The sequence below is a fragment of the Zootermopsis nevadensis genome, unplaced genomic scaffold (genome assembly GCF_977971745.1).
Source record: "Zootermopsis nevadensis isolate Lab colony 2312 unplaced genomic scaffold, Znev_1.0 Znev_ptg000002l, whole genome shotgun sequence".
Classification (NCBI taxonomy): domain Eukaryota; kingdom Metazoa; phylum Arthropoda; class Insecta; order Blattodea; family Termopsidae; genus Zootermopsis; species Zootermopsis nevadensis.
The window spans coordinates 5,234,501-5,257,651 of NW_028259134.1; the positions used below are offsets into that span (position 1 = coordinate 5,234,501).

General features: G+C 36.9%; 3 protein-coding genes across 10 annotated transcripts in view; 1 reads left to right on the forward strand and 2 right to left on the reverse strand.

The window, feature by feature from the left end:
* The window catches only part of tacc (transforming acidic coiled-coil protein), a 64,870-nt gene extending 64,719 nt beyond the window's left edge, over positions 1–151 (reverse strand). Inside the window, exon 1 of the mRNA XM_022062349.2 lies at positions 3–151. Coding sequence (XP_021918041.2) covers positions 3–36 — 34 coding nt within the window. The 5' untranslated portion in view covers positions 37–151. The remainder of the gene's footprint in view (positions 1–2) is intronic.
* Positions 152–351: 200 nt separating this feature from the next.
* NANS (N-acetylneuraminic acid synthase) lies at positions 352–7,819 on the forward strand. Its single transcript, XM_087355025.1, is given in 5 exon segments — positions 352–961; positions 1,986–2,201; positions 3,395–3,590; positions 3,999–4,225; positions 7,197–7,819. Coding segments are annotated over 5 exon segments (1,128 nt in total). The 5' UTR covers positions 352–829; the 3' UTR covers positions 7,554–7,819.
* Positions 7,820–10,877: 3,058 nt separating this feature from the next.
* LOC110829034 (FHF complex subunit HOOK interacting protein 2A) overlaps positions 10,878–23,151 on the reverse strand; it is a 37,061-nt gene continuing 24,787 nt past the window's right edge. For 5 of the 8 annotated variants that reach the window (XM_022062310.2, XM_022062309.2, XM_022062316.2 and 2 more), the window contains exons 11-16: positions 22,581–22,720; positions 21,472–21,622; positions 20,336–20,411; positions 19,810–20,086; positions 18,852–19,093; positions 10,878–15,493 (exon numbers count right to left, since the gene is read on the reverse strand). In XM_022062310.2, coding sequence (XP_021918002.1) covers positions 15,394–15,493; positions 18,852–19,093; positions 19,810–20,086; positions 20,336–20,411; positions 21,472–21,622; positions 22,581–22,720 — 986 coding nt within the window. In that variant the 3' untranslated portion in view covers positions 10,878–15,393. Of the gene's footprint in view, positions 15,494–17,443; positions 17,477–18,851; positions 19,094–19,809; positions 20,087–20,335; positions 20,412–21,471; positions 21,623–22,580; positions 22,721–23,151 lie in introns of all 8 variants that reach the window. The other 3 variants (XM_022062312.2, XM_022062311.2, XM_022062317.2) reach the window with 3 other exon arrangements.

The window sequence follows — 23,151 nt, forward strand, 5'->3', positions numbered from 1 at the left end:
ACCTGTCTTATCGCATAACAATTTGTCACACAACATTACAGTTTAAATCAATGTAAATAATGAAGCCACTTTTAACCGCTTTCTGATGCATCTATATTTCTTAGCGCCGTATTTTGAACTTATACGAGGTTAACAATCAGTTATGCCAACGTCACTTCACGAAGGCCTGCATAATTATATATTCCTGAATTAAGCTGTACTAACAGATATTTAAGAGTAGGCAGATAGTCTTTTGCACCAATTTCAGCATTCCTTAATCTTATCAGATACTTCAATACTGCGTAGGAAATTCTTGGGCACACCTATTATAACACATACCGCGCGCAATGTTGGTTGTGTTGGTGTCACATAAATGGCAGTAGCGATCACAGATATTAGAATATTAGTGATCGTATACAAATTGTATCTAGCAATTTACGATGGATAAAAAAAGTGCCCAGAAATTTATGTTGTTAAAAATATAATTTTAACGTTATGTAGATGCATGCATGTTTTCGATTAACATGAAAGACGAAGGCTACTTATAAAGCCCGTTTTCTGACGTGCAGAAAACGTCGGAAGTATGATTGATAATGATTCCTTTGGGCCCAGAAAGGCCACAGATAATTTCCCATTGCCCACGGAACACAGCTGAGTCATCACAAATAATTCCTAAGATTATAAAGTTTATTGTTACAGTATGTGAAGTTCATTCCTTTCCAAGTTGGGTTTTATATTCAAGTGTCACCTAGTTTTCCTGGTAAAGTAGTTCATATTGTGAGAAACTTATATAATATTATAGCTTGTATTAAAGTACAGGTAGAACTGCAGAAATAGTCATTTGTCACCAATGGCAAAAGAGATTGAGTTAGCTCCTGGAAAATGGGTTGGAGGATCCCATCCATGTTTCATAATTGCTGAAGTTGGACAGAATCACCAAGGAGATATGGACATAGCTAAATCATTAATAAGAGCAGCAAAGGTAGGAAGAATATCAATCATATACATATGTTAAAAATAATTAAAAAACTATCTGTGGGAAAGGTGAGGAAGGTATGATCTTCTATTTCACTTATTATTTTATATACAAGGAAATCATTGATGAAGATGTGAATATTGTGTTTCAGTTTTTTCTGAAGAGACAGTCTGAATATGCTGTGAAGCCGTTAATTTAATGTAATAAGAGTACTAAAAAGTGTGTGAATGTTGTTACAATTTTTAAGTTTTTCTAATGTGAAATTATATCTATCAAGTTTTTGAAATTGGGACCACGTGGAACAGATTAGAAAGCAGCTTTACAAATCTCTTTAGCATACATCCACATTATGTGTTATACCACTAAACTTGTCACAGAATCAACCTTTTATTCATAGACCAATTGCCAACCTCTCATGCTTTCAGAAGAGTGCATATTATGCAGGAATCAAAATTTTCAACAGTCTACCATCAAATCTCACAAGTCTTGTAAATAAGAAGGAGCAATTTAAGGTAGCATTAAAAAGATACTTAATTACACACTCCTTTTACTCTGTCAATGAATTTATGTTGTTTACAAATAAATGATAAATTTTTCTTGTGTGTAATGGGTAGATCTATTTGTAGCTTATCATTTCTGTAGGTGAATACTTTGTTTTGTATTATGTGAAATTTATATAATAGTTTGAATTGTACTTTATAATATGTATTGTATTATTATTATTATGACTTTTTCCACATCCTATTGTCATCTGACTTGTCTTATGGATCCATGGAATGAAAATAAATTATTATTATTATGTTACTAGACATTACATAAATATAACAGACTGAATCAGTTATGTGAAACTACAAAATCTAGATTTGTTGGATAAATATAAAAGTGTGCACAAACCTTACAAAAATGTTTATTTTTATTTCTGCAGTTATTGATGTATGTCATTAAGATATTGACATGACCAAACATGTGTTGGTAACTGTTTACTGTATTCTAAAGTTGGGAACCTGTAAACTATTTGTAATTCCTTTAGGAAAGTGGTGCAGACTGTGTGAAGTTCCAGAAGACATGTCTACATGAGAAGTTCAATTCTGCAGCTCTTGAATGACCCTATTCTGGACCCAATTCCTGGGGCAGTACATATGGAGAACATAAGCAGTACCTTGAGTTCTCCAACTCTGAGTTTGGAGAACTTCAGAGATATGCATTTAAAATTGGAATCATCTTCACAGCTTCAGCTATGGACATGGTATCTAACATGAATAATGAAATTAGAGGTGACACATTGTAAAACTCGAACGATGTACACTACACACAAAGTATATCTGAACTTCTCCACTACTTTAATGCTGTTCCAAAGTTGTTATTGTTTGATTATTTTATGCTCCTGCCTGATTGGTATGATGTTTAAATGAGGATATTCAGAACGGGTGGTTGGGTGCCATTTACCTGTTGAGGTAAAGGTGGATGGAGTGGTAGGGTATAGTTATGGGCTGGTTAGCAGGCCGTTTGTGCATGTGGTTATCTCGGATACAGGATGTAGTCAATAGAGAGGATGATATGATAATCTTGGTTATTATTTGTGGCAATATAGCAGTTTAAATACGCAAATGGCATCTTTAAAGTTCGCAGCACAGAATCTACACAGAAGGTCAAACTACCAGTGTAAGATAAAGTGCATTGAAATTAATTTCTTCAGTATCCTTATTTTTCATGTGATGCACAATTTAAGTTAAGTTTTTAAAAGCTTATTGTGGAATTTTATTAACTGAACTTGTTGCAGAACAATGTTTAAGTGCATGTGATATGTCTGTAAACTGAGCTAAGAGTTGTTGCATCACCCCTGGCAAGGAAGCATTCCTTTTTGCAATATGATACAATGATACACAACAAGAAAATTAAAATTGATGACCCCTAATTGATCAGTCAGATTGAGACATATACCACTTCTTGACTAAACAATTAGTTTAAGCTGGGGCAGTAACTCCCATTGGCTAGCCACAATTTGTTATAGCAAAGAGGGTAAGGTTGTCAATTTTATAATTCCGAAAGAATCCAAGAAGCTAAACTTTCTACTAAGGGATGAGGCAAAGAAAAGCACCCTCAGTAGAAACTTCCATCTACCTCAGTTGCCAACCATGGTCAGTTTTTATAACCTGAATTTTGAATCTGCTCCCCCATTTTTGGAGTCCAGATTCTGCCTTTGGAAAATAAGCTGGGTCCTAGTCTATGGACTTGCCTAGCTACAAAAGAATCAAATATGTTCTTGGTTTTAGTTGATGTTCCCAATATAATTCATATTTAAAGACTTGCATAGAATAAAAACTGTTATTTTTGTTAATTCAATTCTAAAGGTTTCTGACAATGGTAGTTTACACTTAAAATCATTCATTGTCAGGACTTTTTCCTTCGTCTTTTCTTTAAAAACCCACGATGTTTCAGAGACTGGTTCTTTCTTCGTCTTCAGGTGAGAGGTACCACCATTTTTTTATGCATTGTGTGGTCTCATTGAAGGTTTCAGCAGATGCCCTGTATTCATTAGCAGTACCATTTATGAAGATTGGCTCTGGTGATACCAATAACTTCCCATTATTGCAGCATGTAGCCACTAAAAAAGTACCACTGGTTGTGTCAACAGGTGAGTGAGCTAACCATAAGGAACACTAGTGATTTTCTTCAGATGCCATTCATAAGAGTATCAGATATTTTCTAGGCTTCAACCACTATGATTTTGTTAATTAATGTAAATCATACAAATTAATACAATGTCCACATTGGTTTTCTGGATTATAAAACTGTGTGGACTGGTAGATCTACCACATGTTGTTAAAACCCAGACATCTTCCCTGCCATGAGAATGTCCAGTCACAAATTAATACAATGGCATGCTACTTTGAAACGTATGCACCATATTCTAATGTTGGATTTACCCATACCACAGCAAACATACTTATTGCAGTTTCCTCTGTGATAGAAAGACTTCACATGCCATTCTCTGTCCCTGGCACCCCTATTAAGCCATGCCTTTGACTAATTTCTCTTGTAGGTATGCAGAACATGGAGACAGTACATTCTGTATACAATCTACTGACAGCTGCCAAATCTCAATTTTGCTTGCTGCATTGTGTGTCTGCATACCCTACCCCTGCAGAGGATGTTAACCTCCGTGTGATACAGACGTACAAACAAGAGTTTCCTGATACTCCTATTGGCTATTCAGGTCACGAGCTGGGTACTGCTATATCAGTGGCTGCAGTGGCAATGGGAGCACAGGTAGGACAGGATGACCGAGTGTAACAGTGGTCTAATGGTGCACTGTCTCCCTGTATATGCGCATAGTTATGTAGCCAGTCAAGAAATTTAATAATTTTTAGGACTGCTGTATTCACAAAGAACAACCACTGGACCCTGATAAGAGCTTTTTCTTTTCTTTTCAAATTGTCATCTTTACACTATATTTCTGTAAGATCAATTTTAATAGTAGTTCTTTATATACGACTGTGTTTCCCATGTAGCTCTCTGACCAACATTATGTCTGCATTTCTCATTTTTCTTATGCATGCTATGTGCTGCACCTATCACGTCCCCTTTCATGCATCACCTTAACAGTAATGGGGGGGAAGAGCACAAGTTATGAAGCTCTTCATTTTTTAGTTTTATGCTGCTTTTTCTCTGAAAGACAGAATATGGTTCTCTTCAGGTACATTGTTCTAGCAAGATGTGTGGTGTGTGTCATGATGAGCTGACAGTCATATTGTGCGGTGAACCAATACCTTCTTTTTTTTTGTATTTTTTCATGAGGTTTATACTGTAGTTTTTTGTGCTGATGGTAAATTAGTCCTGCTGCTTTCATATCTTTAATTTTATGTTGTTAGATCATAGTCATGATTGAGTATGACATAACTTTCCCTTTTCCACCAATTAGAGGCTATGAGAATAACTAAAAAAGAACCTTTAAGTCCTGTAAAGGCGACTTCTTGCCTTTTGAAATCTACGTTTTCACTTCAGAACACAGTATAACATTTACAAAAAAGAAAATGGAGAAATTTTGAAATAATTGATATGACTTGCCTGCTGAAAAATTATGAACTCCCAATTAAAGGTCATGATGAATATGATTTACACAGGTAAGTACATTGAATGCTTGCAACTTTGAAGGGCCATTGTTTTCAAAAGGATATCATCAACCACTTAAAATAGTCTGATAAAAGCTGTCCATGAAAACATGCTAGATAACATTTTTAAAAAATTCAAGAAGCACCTTATGTCACCATTATGATGGATGAGACTTCTGATATTCAAATGGAATCACAGCTGTTTGCTTTGAGGTGCATTCATGATGGTAAAATTCAGAAGAGATTTGATGGTTTTACTGATATTAATTCTGACAGAAGTTCTTGGGGATTTAAACACCCACACAACTGGACTTTCAGTCTAACAGTTTAATGGTAGTACAATGCATGGAAAGCTGTATCATGTCTAAGCTGCAACACATGGACAATACAGATTAATCATGAAAAAATGCAGTTTGAAAATTAAATTTATAATATAAGTTTGTATATCAAGTATATGATGGGGCATCAGTTAATTACAGATGTTTGAATGGTCACTATAAATTATTGGTGGTATATCCACTCTCCCTTTACATGCACTACTATGTGCATCAATTAAAACTTGTTCTTTCTTAGAGCCTTAGCAACATTAATGAATGCAGTGCACTTTTTCTACCACAAATGAATCTACTACCTTTACATCATATTCAACCAAGAGAAGTCCCGCGCCATAGCCGCGCGGTCTGAGGCATCATGCTTCGGACCGGCAATCCGGAATGCACGCTGGTTCGAGTCTCGGGGGAGAAGAAATTTTCTCATGAGCTTTCGACCAGTGTATGGGACCGGTGCCAACCCAGCATCGTGAGGAAATTGGGGAGCTACAATGAGTAGCATAATCTGGTCAGGAAAGCTAGCAATGGCTGGGGGTTTGTCGTGCTGACCATAAAAAAATGAAAACTATTTGTTAATTTTAAAGTTAACTAATCTTTTAATGACTTTGTTGTGTCTGCTTTTTGTTAGAAAGCATTTGAATGTCTGGTTGCAGCATGGAGGTCTGCAGTTTCAGTTGATCCTCTAGATGGGTATCCGTCATTTGTGACCTTAAGGGCGTCTTGAAAAATGTATTAATAAAAATAAAAGGATTTGTTCTGTAAAATTTGGATTCAGTCAAAAGGCCGCACTTAAGGACCTAAAAGGCAACATGTGGCCTTAAGGCCGCAGGTTCCCCACCCCTGCTCTAGACTGTTTGAATATATTTATTACTGGGTGCCATGAACAATACATGTACCTAGTAGCAGTCCCCAGTATCGTCATACCATCAAAATCGATATGGTGTTCTGCTACCACTCACTTCTTTGATTGCTCGAGGAGGATGTGCTGTATATGGGCTCTGCATCTAGCCATGATAGTTCTGCATAATAACTGACATCATTAATCATCTTTCAACCCATTTTACAAGTGCTGGAAAAAAATGGAATTTTTAACTTATTAAACTATGCCAAATCTGAAGCCTACAATTTTAAGGGTACCTTTGCTGAATGTCTTATATGAAAACTGATCGAAGTCTATGATGTTATCTTTAGCTGTGCATTTCTGAGAAACAAATTAACTGGCCTTCATGGCTCAGAAACCTTAAAAGGAAAATGAACTTATGATGGTTTCATAGCAACAGTATGGCTACCACTTTTGAACAAACTTATAAACTAGCCAATTTAGTATCAACCAATTCACCTCTAGTGGCTTCAGTTAAAAAAAAATTTTTTGAACCTTGAAAGCATCAGGACTTACAATTGCTCTACTCAAAGTCTGGGTCATCTCTCCCTGCTGTCAACAGAGAAAGTCTTAGCTGCAGATCTGAAGATACACCTAATTTCTGTGATCAAGTACTTAAAAAATTCAGGCCATTGTACAGGAGTCCAGAGTTCTACTTTAGGTAACCAATAAATGCCAGGTACAAATTTAAATATGTACTGCATTTTTGATGTTTTTATGCATTTGAACCACTAATTTGTTTAGTTCTTTCAGAGAGATAATATGCAGACAGACCATGCCTCAAGTTATGCACTTTGGCAAAGAATAGGTACACATTACAGAAATAAGACACAATTCTTTAAAATATGCTTTGAAAATGATGCCCCATGCTTATGCTAACAAACACATGCTGTGCATTGACATGATCTTGTGCTTCATAGGTGCTGGAGAGACACATCACTTTAGATAAGAGCTGGAAGGGCAGTGATCACGTGTGTTCGCTAACGCCATTGGAATTCCTCGACCTTGTTAATCAGGTCCGGATTGTTGAAGCTGCACTAGGAAATTCAATCAAGCAGTTTCAGCCCAGTGAGGAACCATGTTATAACAAACTTGGGAAGACTCTTGTGGCAGCTCGAGACTTGTCTGCAGGAGACCACATTACGGCAGACAGTGTCAAAGTGAAGGTTGCAGAACCCAAGGGTTGTCCAGCTGAGAGATACAACGATATTATTGGAAAAGAATTAGTCAGGGATGTTCAAGAGGATGAGAGTATTATGTCCACTGATGTAATATGATCACACCATTTAGACTCCTTTCTTTGTAGGATTTTCAGCATGAGAAAACTATTCTTTCACATTTTGAAGAATAAACTCTCAAATTCTTGTGGGTGCATAAAATATTGTAACTTTAAAATATGAAGCAGAACTGCTGACCTTTAGTCTGCAATATTTGGCAAAGAAGTTGAACAAGGAATGGTGAATGATATTTGTAATTATATCTGCATGAATTAAAGTTTCCAGCACATGAATAAACAAGGGCAGAAAGGTATACCCAACTTGGAGTATAGTGGTGTTCAAATGTGTTGTTCACAGTTCTTAATCCTTGCTCTGCCTTAACATTTAATTTATAATTAGCAGCAAGGAGAAGGACCGTTCTTGAAGGTGTAGTCATGCAAGTGATCAATAATTTCTCTATGTTAAATGGAAACCAGGGGTTCATTATACTTATCTTTCATCAAACTTCACTTTCAGTTCATCCTTCCAAAAAATCAAAATAAATGTTGGTATAGAATTGGGTCTCCCCCTCCTGCTGGATCACACTACATACATTCCCAACTGCTCTCTTACTTTCTGGTTTTCCAAACATATAAGTTTGAGCAAGTACTGCAAACAGGATGGTATGGGGGTGATGGTCTTTTCTGGGATATTAATCTGTAGCCCAAGGTAGATGACGTTCATGACAGGCACGAGATGGGACTTCGCTGAATTGATGGTGAGGCTGAGGTGCTGAATTGTAGCAATGGTATGCCATCATGGAGGCATTGTAGTGACAGTGTAGGTGATGAGCTGTGGTCTGAGCAATGTGTTGCATGAGAGAAGGTATGAGGGCATGTCCCATTGGTAGCTTGGTGAACTAACACTGTTGACCGTCATAATAGATGCCATGATACTTGTGGAAATACGTTGATATTCTTCATCATGTCTGTATGTGATTATACTGAGCTGAGATGCACCAAGTACTGTCACAGAACAACTATGACAGCACCAACAGTCAATGCCAGAACTCACCCTTTACCAGTCTCACTCATGTGAGGATCCTGAGGACAGCCTTCCTGTAGGGCCATAGTTGTCACCTGATTCACTACACAAGGAGGTTAAGAGATTAGTTTCACCCATGAATGCTGGCATGGGCCTTCATGATCTCTGTACTACATTATAGCTCCTGGCAGTTTGGTCAACACTCCTGGAAGCTGTACAACCTGGTGTCTTCACAGATGACATCATCAGTGCACGTGCTGTCTTTTCATCAGGTTATCCTGTTCCAAGTTCTATTGAACGTCGGCCCTCAAATGGTCAAAGTGCAACCCTAATTTTTTCAAGATCCTGCTAGGTGTACCTCTCTGCCACACCATTTACTGATAACATTTTATCTTCTGCTCCTTAACCTCATTCCTGTCTTTGTAAAGGCCATAAGTTAGGCCCACCTATAGACAAACCACAGAAATAAATTAATCATGGACATATCACCCCTTCCAAAATCCAGATGCATATTTTCCATAATCAGTCAACATTTTCCTGAAATAAGTGGCTAGGACTTTTATTTTGCTGTTTCTAAATTTCTGAAGTCAATTTGTTACTGAAAACATCAAACACTGATGTTGCTAGTGACAAACTATTCCCAATAGCAGCATACTTCTGTTAGAGATAAAGTATCCCATCTTTAATCTTTGTCAGTTGAATAATGCCTTGCATGAGATTTTATTAGCTGTCAAGCTGTATACCCTGTAAATAAAATTAAGGAAAATGCCTGACAATACATTTTCAATTTTTCCTGACTTATGCTGCAAAGTTTCCAGAGGTGAACTGCTGTTGTAGCATGGCAATCCACCATACTGAGAAGTAGATCCTTTTCTGTTCCTGTATAGTTCTGTAAGGACTTCCAAGAAATCCATCAGGAAGTGAATGGTAGATTGAACATCCCTTGATATGTCAATTGATCCATCAAGCAGGATGCTGACTAAAATTGAATTATTTATATAATAGATCAAATCTTTGCGTGACTTTCTTTTGTTTGTTGTAAAATATTTTCATTTTTAGCAATGTATTATGAAGAGCTGAATACATTTTAAATAATAAACCATTTTTTCATCTGCCTTTAACACATATCTTGTGATGAGACAAGATTATGGATTTAATTTTACTCTTAGTGCATTTTCAGAATTATGTTGATTGGATTTTTCATGTTGCTTAATATCGTACTTTTAACTTCAAAAGGACCTGTGGATCCTTCGAACATTTTTTTACAGCCAGTCACTTACTTCAGAAAACAAGCTGCATGTGTTGCAGTTTGCAATAGCTGAGTCTGAATCATAATGAAGCCAGGGCATTTGATCTAACCAACATGTCAAAAAATTTACGTTTAATATGCAAATTAGCTTTTTGGGTCAATATGACTTTCCAAGTTCAGTTTTTTTCTCAACTGGGTGCCTCCAATGTTTGGGTGAAATGATGAACCCACATTTCATCACTGATGCTGATGCAACTGAGGAACCCCAGGCAGAAAGAAAGGTGCTGATGTCAAATTCTGTTGCACAGAGCATTCCTGTCCTTGGTTTCATAGACCATACAGCAATAGTGAATGCAGACTGCAACACCTAAAGAAAGGCATCCAGAGGAAACACCCTGGCTTGCTCAGGGAGAAAACGATCTTTCATCACAACTAAGCCCACACCCATATAGCTGGGTCACAATGTAACTCCTCCAGCAGTTTTGCTGAAAATGTCTTGTCATTCACCATACAGTTCAGACTTTGACTTCATCACTAAGGAAGCACTTAACAGGAGAACATTTCTGATGATAAGGTGAAAACTGAGGTGTACCAGTGGATGCAGACATTGAGCCCCGATTTCATTCTCTGTGGGAATCGCACAGGTAGTGTTAATGGCTGGACAAATGTCTCTTGTGATTATGTGGATAAATACAGTGTCAGTTAGCCCTTGTTCTTTTCATCATCTATGTCAAATTAAGATAATGTCAAAAGTCACCTATTAAACAGCCCTCACTTATCACCACCAACTTTCTCATCAACTTCCAAGTTTTACATTTTAACATTTTTCCTTTTATAATCTTATTTTACTGCAATGTGAGTGTAGGAATGAAACTGCTTGCCAGCCGGGAGGTTGAGTATCATTTTTAACAATTCATTCTTGAATAACTTTTAGATGTGATGCGTTTTAACCCTCATCATCTTTGCATCACAGTTAACATGTAGTCCAGCTGGCTGTGCATTGCATTAGCATCATACTGCTGAACTGTTAACCCCAGAGTTAAAGTCTGGCCAGCAGCTGTGTAATAGACAGTTTAAATTCATATTGTATGATAATGGTTATACACTAATGATGAAAAACATACATATTACATTTATTATCATATTCTATGCTGACTGAAGGAGAAATCACAGAGATGGCAATACAGACTAGAAAAATAAGTACACTGAAACTGACATACATAATTAAACTAGAACAGAGATAAAATACATCAACCAGAAGAGTTTATTAAAACTCCACTGCAATTTAAAGTCAAGAGACTACATACTAAGTACTAGAACCACAGACTTTGTGCCTGAACACAGCTTGGCTTTTAAACTATAAAGGTAACTTCAGGTTTCTGATGTTTTTATAATTTTTATCTTTACAAAATGTAAATTCCTTCATCCAAGTCTACTTCAAAGGCTTCAAAAGTATAATATAACATAAGGTTTGGTGCAGTACTTTGTTAATCCTGTCAATGGCATATTGAAATCACCATGAAATGTTATGTACTGTATAGGGAGGAGGGAGTGTTGCATCATTTTCTAAATCTTAAGCATGTACAAGTCAGGGCAATCATGTGGAGACAAATATATGAATACCATCTTTGTTGGAATGCACAGAAACATCATTCTAAAACTGCATACATAGAACTGGTGCAATAAAAAACTTTCCTCGCTGCAAAATGTATGATGATATATTAAAACAGAATTTTTAAATTCAGAATTTCCTTAAGTAGGATCTCATTTGTTTTTACAGAGAAATGCATGCCCCACCCTTCCAATTTCAGTCTCAACTTCCATGGTTCTTGCACAAGAGAAGTGAATAAAAGACTAGCAAAGGGGTGACCTTGACTCAAATGAAAAGAAGACATTTTTTTACTGCAGTACATGACTGTTTTTGGGTTGTGTTTTAAATACTACTACTACTTTCTGTATCTTCCCAACAACTTTCAAATTACACTTTCCATACTTGATCCTCTTCTGCATAGTATGAGTGGTCACACCAATAACAGCCCCCATATTACTTTATACAGTATATAACAATATAACTGTAAACATGTTTTGTTATGCAGTTTCACAACTCTACTTCCTAAACTGTTGCCAGTTAAAATGAGTAACAAGGACCCCAAGGACAATTGCTGTAAAAGTGAAAGTGTGTTTATTAAACATAAATAAATTGGCGATTTCTTGTGAGATGCAATCATCTGTTTGGTATTCCTACAGCACTGAGCCCTCATATGATGAACCTGCAATATACAACTTCAATGTCAAGCAACTTTTGCTTTATAATCTAGTGTTATGAACATAAAACAAAGTAATATTTCAACAAACACAACATTTCTTCAGCACATAACAAAGTATAAACAGTACTTAATAACATTTAGCAACTGGGTTTGCCTAGCAAAGCCAGCATTGCTTTGCCCATTTTCACTTACTGGCAAGACCAACAAACCACATGGCTGTCTGGGTTGCTGGGGTTCAATTTCTGGCAGGAATTCCAAACATTATCATCTTCACCACCAAGTTTAGAAGAGTTCATACCTGTTCAACTCTTTCCCCAGTAGGTAAAATCAGCCAGCCAGCCAACTAACACAAGGATAATTTAATTTTACCTTTTTTTAAGCAACTGGAAATGTTTTCTTCCTACAATCTACTGACATATATGAATTATTTGAAATTGTATATTATGAATTAGTAATTGGTAAGGCATATGATTATTATGCTAAGTTTATTTCATTGCTGTTCACCTCTAAATAATATTTTAATCCACGTTTCATGTTAATTTAATTTTAACCGAATATCAAACACATGGAAATCTTATGTAACTTCCTTCAACACTATTTGGAGCCACAAATATATGAAAAATTAACACTGAAATACTCTCACAAGGAAGCACAAATATGTAGGATTTGAGGTTCTCACGGCAGTGAATATGAAGCTGGGTGATGAGTAAGCTCATTACTAATTGCATTGATGATGGAGGCAGCAAGGACCTCTGAAATGTTACAAAACTTTTATCAAATGATATGGCACTACAACCCACTAGACAGCCATCTTCAAGCACAAATATGTTGCAATAGTGTATTTGTGCTATACCAAAACATCTGAAAGGTGGGTATGAACAATCTGGATATCCCAGACATGAAATCAACTGCAATTAACTTGTAGATATGTTTTGTGGAGAGGAAAATATCACAGCTGTTGCATTTTAACAGCCTTTTTCTTCCCCTAATCTCAAAAACTTAACCGCAAAAAACATACAGTTATAACAAGAAGTCTTTTAAGACTACCTCCTGATAGTTTGTGGGAAATGAAATGGCAACTCACAGCAGAGTCTTCACATAATCTAAACTTTCAAAGTATTAAGTCCTGAAACAAAACTTTTCATCACAGTTAAAAAACCCAATATCAAGGACTGATGACCAAACAAAAATTATGTAATTAGAAAGTAAAGTAATGCATTTGTAATGTTCCATAATCAAACTCTTAATAATACTAAAATCTGTTAGAAACATTAAGAATGTAGGAAGACTGAACATTAGAAGAAATGCAAGTTATTAGGATATCCACAAATACTATACAGAAGTTACATAAAACATGGTTTATATCTGAAACCACATCAGCATTTTCTTCTCCTAAAATGTAGAAACTGAAACTTATGCATTAATAATACAGAAACTGCTTGAGATAGTCATATAACCAATTATGATAGTCTCTTTCAAAGCAGTAACTGTCAATGAATGACTGCCAGGGTATACACAAAAGAATGGTGCAACTGTGACTGGCGACTCATTTTTGAACATGTTGGAAAGTTGGTTGTTACCCCAACAGAATACCAATTATGACGATTACATTCTACAACTGGATGGAGTTCCCCCCCATTTTCACAGGAATGTAGGAGTGCTTCTCAATCGTGTTTTTCCACAGCGCTGGATGGGATGAGTTTGATTACCGTGTGGATGTGTGTCGTGTGACCCAGGGTGCACACATTGAAGGATTGTAATTAACGCATGAGAAACTTGGACAGTTGTCGCCGCTGACGGTGTATGTTGTGCCCGTGTAAGGTGAGAAATAAATTTTTAATTAACTTTTGAAACCACACCATTCTTTTGTGTATACCCTGGGGCATAGTACTACAGAATAGAGTTTCATGACTAATTTCAAAAGTGGTCATAGTATAGAACTTTATCTATATTGTTAAAAAAACTCAGTGCTGAGGCCAGGGCTACAAACATAACTAGAAGGCTTAAAGGATACTTCCCCCCCCTCACTTACAAATGAAATTACCATGTTTATTAGCAAACTCATAAAACTAAGAAACAAAATATGTGCAACTGTAAAAACAATACTGATCTCTCACATTCAGTCCACACACAATAAACATTAAGATACAATGATATGGTATAATACTGAAAATACTCAAACCACAGGTCACTAAAATACATGTTTACACATAAAGATTCAAAATCATTTACATACTTCACTGGACACAAGTCTCCATACAATTAAACAAAGTTAACTATTATATACGTAACATTCCCCATAAATTTAGTATATAGAAAATGTACCAGAAATACGTCATAACTTACAAGATGAATTTTGTGGTCCAAAACAAACAAAAACATCCGGTACTGCTCTTAACCTTCATCAGCCATGCATCACAGCTTATGTGCAGTTCAGCAGGCCATGTATTGCAACAGCACACCCCAGAGTTAAACTTTGGTCAGCAGACCCACAGTACAGAGGTTTAAATTCCCTATTCCAGTATTATAAGGGTTAACCCTAGAAGTGTCAGCCATAGAAATTATAACTATCTCAATTATGAGCAGTAAAGTGGGCGAGAAATAATACAGGCAACACAAAACCAGTAAAATGTTCATTATTTACATTAACTATGTAACTTCTGGTTCTCAGCCATCTATTGAAATATTCTGGAATTGCCTCTATTAACTGTGAATTTATTAGTTTATTTCATTCTCACATTTTACTGATAGGGGAGTAATCATGGCCTATTTTTAGGTACTATCCCAGCTTGCATGAAGGGACTACAAGAAGCAATGAATTCAAGACAGCAGGTCACCAGTCTGAGACATTAACCTAGGAACTCGCTAATATAAATCAAGAATGTTAATCACAAAACCACAGCATATGGTTAGCTAAACCCTATCGTCATTAATATGTTTCTTCTAAAACAATAGTTTCAAGGTGGGATATATGTTGCCCATAACCACACCATGAAAGACTTAAACTGAGAAATATGGTTTCACTTTGACAATGATTGGTCAAAAGAAGCAAATAATTTGAGTTATATGTGCAAGGAATAAAATTTAGGGAAATAAAATTAAAATATATGAAGACTATTTTGTGTTGTTTTTGTTGTTGTCCACTGCAGAAGTTAAGATCTGAACCAAGAACTCATGGATAGTACTTGTGTGGTTAATATTTTAGAATTTAACTTATCACTGATGACTTCTGGCTGTCATGAAATGATTAAGAAGCAATCCCCAGAATCCCTTTCATTTCTCAAGACTGAAATCCTGAGGGTGCTTTCCTTGGGGACCAGGATGCAACTACTGTTAGTGGTCGGGGGAAGTGCTGCCATCATCACGACGAATGATGGAACTTGACAAAGGTGATGGCTGCTACCTCCTTACAGAATTCTTCCAGTACCACCACACTTTCAAGAAGACTATTTTCTTCCTCCCTAGGTAAATAAAACAGCACATTACCATCAGTACATGAAATACTATAAAAGGTACTGCATTTCATTGTATAATTCATGCACCCTCAGTTTAGGTTCTGAAACTGAGGAAATAGTAAATCCACAAATATCTCACACACACTGCATTCATACATATGAAAGACAAATATCAACAAAAGTCTCCATACTGAAGTCTAGGAGGGATAGTAGCAGATATGAGGAAGCCTGAATGAGTGAAAAACATTGGACTGAATGCACAGTTCTCAATTCTTCCTATGTCACCTTGTAGTCATGAGATGGATGTTGCTGAGTTTTTTCAGGAAGCTGTGTGACATGAAGACTGAATTAATAAACATGTAAATAGTTTAAATAAGACGGGAAAGGTGTAATCCATACTGGTATACACACACATTCGATCTTAGCAAATTCTGAATTATTAATAAAATATTATGCCAACAAAATTGCTTAGAAAACTTTACTTTTCAACTATATAAATCATGTGGTCTTTAAACAATGTAAATTAATACTGATAAGTCACAAGGCACACTAACTCTGTGGTAGCATAATGAACTTTTTTATCTATGGGGCCACTCACTCACTCAATGGTGCAGGATATTCTTTGAAAAGTTAATTGTATACTTGGCTTGTAAAAGAATACCTTGCTTTCTTCATGGAACCTGAAGGTCTTATCTACAGGGCCACATGGTGAAATTCCAATAAAGTGAAAATGCTTTTCTTTCATTGAGTTATCATGTTATTTTACATTATACAAAGAATTACTACACCAAAGTCTTGTATTTCCCAAAAATATACAACCATACATCACTATATGGCCCAATTTCAAGTGTTTCTTTATTTATTAGTTTCCTTTGCAAATAGCTGATATGTTAAAAAAAATTGTGTACTTCAAGCTGTTTACTTTATCTCTTGAACATTCTGGGATGAAAAATAACAGTTTTAGACAAAGCAAAAGGCACCCATTGCCTGACATTCTCCACCACAACACAGAAACCAATTACAGTTTTCTTCCACCCAGTTGTGCTCTTTCTTTCAAAATAATTTACATGTTGCAAATTGATCACTGCTCTTTCATGTGATGCTGGTAACTTAATTATACTTTAACAGCAGTGATATTTTTAGGCAACATAATAACAGCAAACTATGACTGGGGGGAGAGGCAGTCAGTTCAATAGATGATGTCACATCATGGAAGGAACAGCTCGCTACTGACAATGCATATGTTCACATTATCTGCTCAGGCTGGTGGATGACATCACACCACAGCAGGCACCAGCCAGCGCTGCACCATCACATTGTAGAAAAGAGGTTTAGAATTCTGATCATTTCATAGTGTGAAATATTGATATGCTAGTGAACAGCAGCTGAACATTACTGTGGCTGTGCTTAGTGTTAAGCTAAATAGTATTCAACCCTACGTATGGCAACATAACAAGACTGCTTAAATTCAAATACAAAGCTTAAAGCAGAACATCTCTATGAAGTACACAGTTTGGGAAAGACTGAAATAAGTTGGCAACATGAATTTTATTCAATGTTATTCATCATGTTGAATAACGGAAACAACATACTATCATCTGTTCTATGTGATGGAAGACCAGTGTACTCCATTCCATTTACAACAAGCCCATAATTTACCATTTATACACACATAAGACTTGGTTTGACTTGACTTTGTTTTATATTACACCTACCTAAAAAGTTCCATACAAATATATGCAAACATAGTGAATTACAGGCAGAATGTGGGTGGAATTTGTGGGCATACAACAAATAGTAGGTGGGAATTTTGCCAGTTGGACCGCACATAAACCAACAAGCATGGTCAATAAACGTTAAACAATACATTTAGCAGGGCTCTAAGTTTTAGGATGCCTGTATGGAAGACTAACTGTAGCAATCAAATCATTAGACTACTGACTGATGGGCACTAACCTGCAATGGGGAATTTATCACAATTTTCAAGCCCTGAAAGTGGAAAAACAGAAATCAAGACAATCATATCAGATATTTATTTTCAAATGTTGCCCTCGGTGGACTAGTGGTTAGCGTGCTCGCCACTGGACCCAAGGTTCGCGGGTTCAATCCCGGCCAAGGTCGATGGATTTTTAAGGGTGATAAAAATCCGTAGCACAACTTCCTTCGGAGGGGAAGTAAAGCCGGCGGTCCCATGTCGTAGTTTACGGCATGTAAAAGAAACTTGCGAGCATGATACGAGATGTTTCGTAAGCAAAACTCAGCAGCCATTTCTCACCCATGTCTCTCTCCTGATTCACTGCTTAACTGCTAGATGGCTCTGGCAGTCAAATCAGGAGTGAGTATAAATTGTGCAGTCAGTGGGCTGGTCACTCACTACTCATAAATACATGCTTTAAAGACTATGAAACCTACGAAAGGAGGCGGCGATGACCTGCTACTAGGTTAAGCTACAAATAGAAAATAGATTTATTTTCAATAACAAATAAAAGCTTATTTGTGGTTATTTTGGAAGGCAGAGTGGCAAAAAGAGTTGGCAAGAATGGAATGAAAGCAATGGTGTTTGCAGACGATGTGATGGTGTGGGACAGAGAGAGAAGGAAAAGTGCAACAACAGTTGGAAGTATGGCAAGAGGAGGTGGAGAGGTGTGGCATGAAGTTTAACATCAAGAAGTGTGAGGTGGTGTGTATATCACGAACGCAGAACAGAGTATGGAACGGGATTGAATTAAGGGGAGAGAAACTCAAATACTTGGGAAGTGTAATCGAGAAAGAGGGTCGCAATAGGATGGAGCTAGTAAGGAGGGGACAGCAGGGAGAGAGTTTCTACAGAGCGGTGAGAGATTTACTATGGCAACAGGAAGTCCCAATGAGGTGCAAGAGGTTGCAGTATGAGGTGTACCTTGTACCAATTGTTACATATGCAGCAGAAACTTGGACATTGGGAAGGAAGGAGATATGGAAGGTGGAAAGAATGGGTATGAAGTTTTTGAAGAGTGCATTGGGTATAACAAGGAGGGATAGAGTATGGAATGAGGAAGTTAGGAAACAAATGGATGTGAGGGGTCTGGTAGAGAGAGTAGAGGAAGCAAGAATGAAGTGGTATGGACACGTGAAGCGAATGGGAGAAGAGCAGATAGCATGACAAAAGTTGGATATGAGAGTGACTGGCACAAGACCAAGGGGAAGACCACGAAGAAGGTGGGAGGAGCAGATAAAATGAGGAGTGATGGAGAGAGGTGCCCAGTGGCAGTTGGTGGAAGAAGAGGAGTGGTGGAGGGACAGGAAGAGATAGAGGGGCTTTACCAAGTGGACCCGGCAATGGATGATGATGAACAAATAAAAGAATAGTGGATGCTGTACTTACTGCACATCATCTCCATCACCCAACAATTTCTGTCTTGTGCTGTTCAGTAGGTGTTTGTAGTTCTTTATTGTAGGGACCTGGCTCACAAGCTCGCCTGCTACCAGCTGAAGAACGGAAAACAATGAGTTGGCCTCACTGTGCACTGGCAGTAAGGGATTCAACAAGTACTCATGGAGGTATGGGTGAGGCAACATTGCAAGGTGAGAAACCAGGCCCGTCAGCTGGAGGTTGATTTCGTATGGCTGTAACAAAAAGTTACAATTACATGCAAAGGAACTTCAGATTTGTATTCTTCATCTCATATTTCAGGGTGAATGATGCGATACACAAGATCTGTAACATGCAGCATGGGGGATTAATAAATACACACAAAATGTTTGCTAGAAAACCTCAACAGAAGACAAATAAATTGTAAAATACTGTTAAAATGGATGTTTTGGTGACAGGCTGAGAGGATGTGGAAGAGAGTCTAATAGTATACATTTGTACACCTCAGTGTTCCATAAAAAGGAATTTCCTGATAAGATGAACAAGAATCAACAAACTCCACTTACTTCATGAAGCTGAGTCCTTCCTGAGAAGCCAACATTCGCTCAGGCACTCAAGATTTTTTTTTAAATTTAATGGAACCCAAAGGTTCACTTCCTCAATTAAAACCATGGAGTATATTTACAAATAAAAATGTCATATACTTTCTCTGAAATTAACCCTACAACATGGGAAGGGATCCACATATTCTAACAATAAATATGTTGAAACATTCATGAATACTTTAGCGACCATGGAACAATAATTTTCTCTTTATTAATTTTCACATCATGTGTGATGTCATGATAGGCAGAAGTGCACACACATAACACCATGAACCTTTTGCACATAAAATAAGTAAAGGAGGCTAAAAGCTGACCTCAAATGTTCCACTTGTGTCCGTCTATCAAATTTACAATATTCTTTTCACCTGGTATGGTAAACGCACAAGGCGGGTGAACAGCATCCGCAGGAATGGGCCTTCATAGAAGTGGTGGCCATGGTCAGCTTCAGGACATGAATCAGAGCTGTGTGAATCATCATACTCGGCTGGCTCAGGAAAGGTTGCTTCAGTTGGCCATGCATAGCAGGCACATCTTGCTATGCATGACTGATATTGTCTGTCTGCATCTTGCACATACTGCTCATAACCTGATTCATCAGGATCAGTTGTAGAATGCAAGTGTTGGGGCAGCAGGAAAATAAAGCTGTCAAGATCAAAACAACAGTCTTACAATAGGAGCAGGTATCACAATCACGACATCTACATAAAACAAAAGGGAACTTTCTTATTACAGGTACTGCAACCAGTTTCTTGCATTCATGAAGTGTGATGGTAATTAATTAAACACTCACTCACTCTATGAAGAAGGAAATTCTTTGGTATATGCACCTTATTTGGGGCTGTAAGGTATTTGTTTAAATACAGTACACCAGCAACAAACACACTCACTTACCTGTTTATAATTTTGTTAATACTGCTTGGGGCAAGAGTCCTGCTAACAGGCGATGACCCAGGAGAAAAATCCAGCACTGAAACAATCAAATTCACACGTGTCTTTATAGATTTCTATATCAGGACATTCATATAATTTATCACTTTTAGTCTTTGGTATTAATTTCATTCAAACAAAAAGGTTCTCATAAAACACCAAAATTGAGGTGCATATCTTATTCAAAGGTTCACAGCATTTAAATAAATGTAGTATATTTGTGAACATTCAATTCAGTCAGTTCTTCAATACATGCCTAATAGAACTGAAAGTAAAAATTAATGTGCAGCCAATTACTTGAAGGAGCAAAGGATGCATTATCTTTGCAGATGTATGGTATCTGAGTGGTATGTGCTGAGAGAGTAAGGATGAAATACAGACAAAAAGCGCAGGCAATCACACAAAACACTAATAAGATGACTGAGGTTGTAAGAAGACAACAAAATGCTCAAATGCTTGACAGTCTGATGATGATACAATTGTGCACACTGTATGCACATATAAAAACTGAATATGTTGTATCTTCTAGGACCATCTAGCTAGAACCATACTCATTTATGCCCAGAACATGTTGTAGAAATTATTTAAATTCATGTAATAATACATAACAATTTCATAAGGGAATCTGTTCAAACATGAACAGGCCAATATGTCTATCATGAAAGTTTGGAGGTTTTTGATGATGGTGCACTATAATGAATAAAACTAATTTTTTTTCTTTGCTTGTTGTCTAAATCATATAATTACAATTTTTTTGAAAGCTGGAGTATGCCTTTTTCATCAGGTAAAAAGGATAAGAGGGCATAAACCTTTGTTAGGCACCCCCTCTTTGAGCTAGCCAGGCCAAGGGCTAGATCACCCTAGAGCCTCATGCATCCATGGCACTCTTTATTTTTGACTTGTAATAACCTCCACTGATCATTGCTGAATTGTAAAGTTTATGTCATGAGACATTCTCTGTATTTAATACTGATTTATATAATCATTACGATGAGAATTTGAAACAGAAAAAAAAACTGTTTCTCACAAAAATGTGTTCATATAGTCAGGTCTAGAAACTCAACAGTAAATATATAAATTTTCAATTCAAAGGAGCATACAAGGACTCTCTCTTTGGCGTTCACGTTCATCTTCATCACTCCAAGAGCCAATCAACGAGTCTGATGCAGAGACGTCATAGTAATTCCGTGCAGTCAGGTATACCAACACCAAACAGTAAAGGACATGCTCACTTGGCTTCTCCAGCAGCACCTTAACAAACAGAACACTTCAACCTTACTGGCCAGCCTCATTTTAAAAAACCTCTGCTGTGTTGAATCAGTTACTCTATATCCACGTTTAACTACATTTCACCATTCAGTATCATTTTGCAATTTTTCAACACTTTCTTCATGTAGCCACTGTAAGTAATTCTGTGGGGAATTCCTATCAGCATTGTGTATGACCATGATGTGATCTCTGGCAAAACAGTGAAAGCCCATGAGGCAGGTGTGAAGCCACGACAAACTCACTGTGCTGATGACGTTAAAACTTACAAACACAAAATTTCAGGGAATGACACTGATGTCATGATACAGGCAAAGAGGACCTGAAGAAGTAATATTTTTAACAATTTGTTTAAGAGATGCCAGTATAATAAATAATCAACAAAAGTTGATCACCAAGTAATTAATCCTGAAGTAATTTACTTACAGTCTATTTAATGATGCTGTCAATAGTATTTAGCTCAGATTATACAGCATAACAGAATAGAGCGAACTATGTGACCACACTGTTCAGTACCAAGCCATTAAACGTGTAAGAAAAATAAAATAAACACAAAATGCAAATTGAATAATTCCAATGCATTCTATCATATCTGCTTTTAAATCTTTTCTTGAAAAACCTGTTTTACTTTTATGTTACCTGTATATTTACACATAACACCTTTCATAAGATGTCTCAAAAATTTATCATGGCATTACACAAGATTTCATAGGTGTAATATAAAATGAAGTACAGTATTTGCCAGTTTTGTAGTAACATGTTTTGTATCAATCATGGAGGCAGACAGAAACAACATTCATTAAAATATAAAGTGTATGTTATATGCTAGTGAAGAACATTCTTTACAGTACTTTATTTCATCACAGCCAAAAGGAACAATATAAAACTTCTTCTGAAGTAATCGATGTAATCAGTGATACATTAGTGTCCTGTTATATCTCACCTCAAAGAGTCGCAGGGTTTCTAGGCTGACCTCATCTCGTTCATGGAAGCAGTTGTTAAGCAAATGTTGTCTTACGGGAGAAGTGGACATCCCTGGCAACTCAGGCTCTCTGCTGTCTCCAACCAACCAGTACAGGAATTCTGTGGGCACATAACAGTCACCACATTGGTTTCCAGTTCTATGGAGGCATGACATCACAAAGAAAAATTGTTCTGTACAGAGTTTGTAGGTATGTTCATATCGCCACTATAACAAGCTCACATGCTATGTATTACTTTTTCTTGTGCCTTAGAAGGTTTGCACCCATCAGACCCATTCCAAGGTTACAAGAAGCTGAACATTTGTGGTGTTACTAATTCCAATTTTCTCAAGGTCTGTAGTTAAAATCTCTTCTTTGTAACCTGTAGTGTGGCATCCAATGAACATGACTTTGCCACTTCTGTTGGCATTCCTAAATGACATCAGTCATTTTGTTTTCCTCAAATAAATTCCTTATATTCTCACTCTGCTGTTTGTTTCTCAGAGTTACTCCTTTCAATCCTCACAAAAATCTCTTTGTGCTTTACAATCT